Source organism: Nanorana parkeri, unplaced genomic scaffold (genome assembly GCF_000935625.1).
Source record: "Nanorana parkeri isolate BGI_ZX_2015 unplaced genomic scaffold, ASM93562v1 scaffold20, whole genome shotgun sequence".
Classification (NCBI taxonomy): Eukaryota; Metazoa; Chordata; class Amphibia; order Anura; family Dicroglossidae; genus Nanorana; species Nanorana parkeri.
This window is the reverse complement of record NW_017306288.1, coordinates 554,800-559,785: the sequence shown is the minus strand read 5'-3', so window position 1 is coordinate 559,785 and position 4,986 is coordinate 554,800. Positions and strand designations below refer to the sequence as shown.

Sequence of the window (4,986 nt, the reverse complement as noted above, 5' to 3'; positions counted from 1 at the left end):
GGGGGGTAAAAAAGGGATGGTTTAATATTATTGTGCAAAAAATACAGGAGCCTGCCACTGCCGACCTCTATCTGAAAATGCAAGTTGGTCATTATGATGATCCAGTGGCTTCAATACTGTGGCATGGAATGAGTCAAAGTATGAGAAGATAACCCCCCTCCATACCACAGGTCCCATGTTTTCAGGGTAGGGCTGACACCCTCCATACACACTGATGGGACAGGCCTTCTCAACCCACATCAATAAACAGGAATACTCAGCCGACGGCTCATATTTAAGGGAGTTCTGTATGAAAGGCATAGCACGGCAGACTGCACCTTTTAATGTCTATGGTCTGTTCTCTCTTTATTTCAAGTTACTGTGTTTGAAGGATATTTAAAGCCAAAACATTTTTTTTTCATTCTTGGATGGATTAGGTTCTCTCATTTGCATCCAGTGGGGAGATTTAACTTCCTGTCCTGTAAACCCAACAGGAAGTGAGGCAAATCTCCTCTTAGTCACTAGAACAAGTGTCCCCACTGGAAGATTTCCCCTCTATACCTGTTCTGGTGACAAATCATTCCTTTTCATTTTTCCCATCAGTTTCGGTAATAATGATCACCAGCAAGAAAATCCTGACATGGATTCTGACCATTCCCTACTCCATTCCAATCTAAAAAAACAAAAACAAAAAAAGTTTGTCTTTGCATACACCTTGTGCCATCCTATCATGATTGTTGATTGTAATTAGTATACAATGTAACATTCTGATCGCCATATATGTCTGTATAATCTCCTCCATCCCTCGCCTCAACCCTCCTAAGCATGCTGTGAAATACTGCCTGGCCACCACAGCCCGGTTACCGGCTCAGCTAGCACCTCTCACCTCATGCTTCTCCTTCGCCATGCTTGGCATACGTCATCTGCCGGCGACTACGGGCAGTGAGGGCAGCCGAGTGACGTAAAAGCTGCGTGCGGCCGATGTCACATGACAAGCCAGTAAACAGGAAGCGGCTCCAGGGAGAGGATCAGGTGACTTCACACACAGCTGTGTACAGGGAGCTGAGTGCTGCTGTCTATGACGGCTCTGGATTATTAACCTGCTGCTGCCCACCAGAGCACAATGCCCACCTCAGGGTACAGCATTAATACGGAATATGGGCACCAGGTGTCTGCCCAGGATGAGACTTCTCCTCTGCTGGGGGGCCATGTGAGTATTATTCCATTCTTATTGCACTATCCCAGGGCTGAGCTGCTCCTGAGAAGCAGAATGCTCTGAGCCCTGCTTACCTGACCTGTACATCAGTCTATGGCCGCCTATACACGATACAATCTGTAATATCCCCATCAAATCTACCACCAGCTATGGAATGCAAAGTCCTGAATGACTGAATACAAATAGTGAGATTGTACACTCAGGTTGTTTAGTGTATGGCCAGCGTATGCAGCACCTACCAGGCAATCTCCTCGCTAAAGCAATGGCTGCTACCTTTCCGGGAAATATTCCCACCTCATGACTTGGTAACCATGGCAATGAGTCACATTTACTGGTTAGATCGGTGAAATCAGAATCAGCCTTATTGGTCATGCATGTATAAGCACACAAGGGATTTGCATTGCTGTGTGTTGACAGCTCGTTAGAAATGAATGGGCTGCCTTAATGCAACGCATGTAACGTGTGTAATGCAATGCGACTGCAACAATGTCCATCCAGCTTGTCTTCAGCTTAAAGAAGAACTTTTATTAACCCTTGCAGTGGTCCTGCCCCGGCACTGCAAAGGTTAACTGTTCATTTTGGTCTAGGTAGGAAAATAACAAAGTTATACTCACCTGATCCTCAACAAACCCGGTCCCTGGAGCCTCTCTCTCTCTCTCCCTCCACTTCACGTCTCTAAGGTCCCGTAAATTGTCATGTTCTGTACATCTGAGGACGCCGGGGGACATACCATTGCTGGAGTGTAGGAGAAGACACGCTGGAGGGAGCGCTGTTACAGCAAGCTCAGAGGAACGGGTGAGTATAACTTTTTTTTTCCTCCCTAGACCAAAATAAGCAGTTAACCCTTGCAGTGTGGGGGTAGCCCCACTCCAAGGGCTAATACTAATTTTTAGGGATGCACCGATACAGATTCTAGTATCGGTGCCGATACCGAGTATTTTGGCGAGTGCTCATACTCCTCGCCCAAATGCTCCGATACTATTCCCGACACCGGAACTTCCGGTATCAGGAAGCCGGGCGGCGAGTCATTACACGCTGCCCAGCTTCCTTACTGGCCTTGGTGACGAGGGAGCATGGAGCTGGCTTTCCGGCTAATCACGGCATGTAATGACTCGCTGCCCGGCTTCCTGATTGGTTGAGAAGCTGGCCAATGAAGAAGCCAGGCAGCAAGTCATTGGCCTGAAAGCCATCAGCTCCACGTGCCGAGCCCGCCAATCACAGGCACTGAGACATTTTCCCGATCCGCAGCTGCAGAGATCGGGAAATGTCTCAGTGCCTGTGATTGGCGCTGCTTCCTGGGGGGCTCGGCACGTGGCGCTGCGAACACACCCGAGCCTATCCTTATTCCTCATGACCTGGTGGTGAGGTAGCATGGAGCCGCTAATCAGGAAGCCAGGCGGTGTGTAATGACTTACCTCCCAGCTTCCTGATTGGTCGGGAAGCTGGCCAATCATTACACACCACCCGGCTTCCTTAATGGGACTTCCGGTATCGGTATTCTGTATCGGCGAGTACTGAGAAAAAAATATCGGTACTCGATACTGAAAAACAGGTATCGGTGCATCCGTACTCCTTTTCCCCAGAGTTCCGCTTGAAATTCCAGCTGTGCGTGGCCCTGTTTTTGACAAGTCTTCTTTTTTTTTTGCATGTGCAGTGTTGTGCAGAAAAACGCAGCTCAATGGGCATGGTATAAACAAGCTCTCATTGATCTGCAAATCAGCACCGCTCTTGCTTGCTCTCGCTGCTTGTTTCAGGCCATTGACCTAAATCATTGAAGCCACAGGCAGCCAGGCAGTAAGGAAATTTCACGCAGTGAACAGTAGCATCCTCCATATTGTTCTTAGTACATGTGCCCTTTAAAAACATATGTGGGTCAAATGTAAACTGGCTCACAAGTAGACGTCAGCTGAGTCACCTTTCACCGCGTACTGTATATCGAACATTGCTAAAAAGAGGAAGTGAGGATTCAATTAAAAGGATGAACACAGTCTCAGTGCCTTGTAATATTCCCTCTTTGTCCTGTGCCGTCCCATTCCACAGAATCGATAGCTGTCCATCCGTCAAACACTTCCATGTTTATGTTTGGTGTAACTTTTTGATGTCATTTGTTTGGTTTTGCGATGGTGATTAATGAGATGGTATCACATTATCCTTTTCCTTCTGGTAACGCCATGCCACCAAGGTAATAAAAGTATAAGCCCTGGTTCACACCTAGACAGCACCAGGCTAGCAGCATGCGGTTATTTGCGCGTTGTGCACATTTATATGCCTGTCGTAACGCGCGTACATGAAGACGCGCATTTTGATTGGCGGCTCATAAACCATTGTGGGCAATGGAAGAATGCGCGTATAAACGTGCAAAAACGCTCACGAAAATGTGCAACATGCTTCTGTCGCGCGTTTTTGGGCATTTCCAATAAAGTCTATGGGGAGGAAAAGCGCTTTTAACTTCCCAAAGAAGCTCCTGTATCTTTTCAGGCGTCTGGCGCTTTACTGCTCAGGTGTGAACCAGGGCCATTGAAAATGATGGGATTTCTTGTGTTGGGCAGTTAAAAGCGCTTTTGGAGCTGCTCAAAAACTCCTAGGGATGAACCAGGGCTTATGAAGCGGATGATTTAGCCGGATAAACATTGCACAATGTGTTACCTTTTGTCTGCAGAATCCAGCGTCCCAATATGAATGGGAAAACAGACCTCTTTAGCCAAGTGAAGCAGAATTCTTATCACAACCCTCAAGTCACATGACACAACAGCTTTGCACGCTCTGCAGGTTTTGCATGTTAGGAAAAAGCTGGGCAGTTGGAGTTCATGATGTCTTTTTAAAAAATGTTTCTAAATATTTACTTATTTTGCTTTTTAAAAGGTCAGTCCATCCAGCGGCAGAATTTTAGAGGTAGATGGAGCCTGGTGGGGCATTGTCTTCTTTTTTAATGTCTTGGATACTCCAGCAGCAATATCTGCCTGTCATCATTTTTAAAGCTGGCTACACACATTTTGAATTGTGTCCAGTTCTTGATGAACCGGCTGAAATGAACTCAGTGGCTGCCCCTGTCTGCTGCCTACCACCCGACATTCTTTGATTGAAAAATTGAAGGAGCCGGGTGGAAAATTGTTGGCTGAACAACTTCTGCTGGATGCAGGCGCTGTTCAGGTATTTTGGCAGGCGACTGTCAATTTGCAATAGTCACAGCAGGAAATTCCTACATCCACCCTAGATGGAGGAATGACAAGAAGGAAGGAGGAATAACAGGATGATGTTAGATTTTTTTTTTTTTTTCTTTGTTGAACCTTGAACCCTAGGGAACCATGTATAGGTGCACTCGCCATAAACAGCCCCATAAACAATCAAAAAAATCTACTGGTGTATGACTGGCTTCCCTCTGCTCCTTCACATCTGGAAGTCTTAGGGCAGGTGGGCAAACTCCAACCCTCCATCTGTTGTGGAACTGCAAATCCCATGAGGCATTGCAAGATTCTCACAGCCACAGGCATGATTCCCAGAGACAGATGCATCATGGGATTTGTAGTTTCACCCCAGGTGGAGGGCTAGAGTTTGCCCACCCCTGTCTTAAGCTGGTCATACACCTGCAGATTTTCTATGGTCAGATGGAAATAGTGCAACAGATTCCTCCATCTACGCTAAACTATGTGGATGGAGGAATCTTCCACTGGGCCAAGCTTCAGTATCTTGCTAGTCGGCCCCGCTGGCTCTCAAAATACCTGAATAATCTGATTGGATGCAGGCATTGTTCAGGTGTTTGGAGAGCCAGCAGGGCCGACTAGCAAGATACT

General features: G+C 46.9%; 1 protein-coding gene across 1 annotated transcript in view; it reads left to right on the top strand.

The window, feature by feature from the left end:
* Positions 1–1,008: 1,008 nt before the first annotated feature.
* Positions 1,009–4,986, top strand: part of SLC38A6 (solute carrier family 38 member 6) — a 59,908-nt gene continuing 55,930 nt past the window's right edge. Inside the window, exons 1-2 of the mRNA XM_018562526.1 lie at positions 1,009–1,189; position 1,419. Coding sequence (XP_018418028.1) covers positions 1,103–1,189; position 1,419 — 88 coding nt within the window. The 5' untranslated portion in view covers positions 1,009–1,102. The remainder of the gene's footprint in view (positions 1,190–1,418; positions 1,420–4,986) is intronic.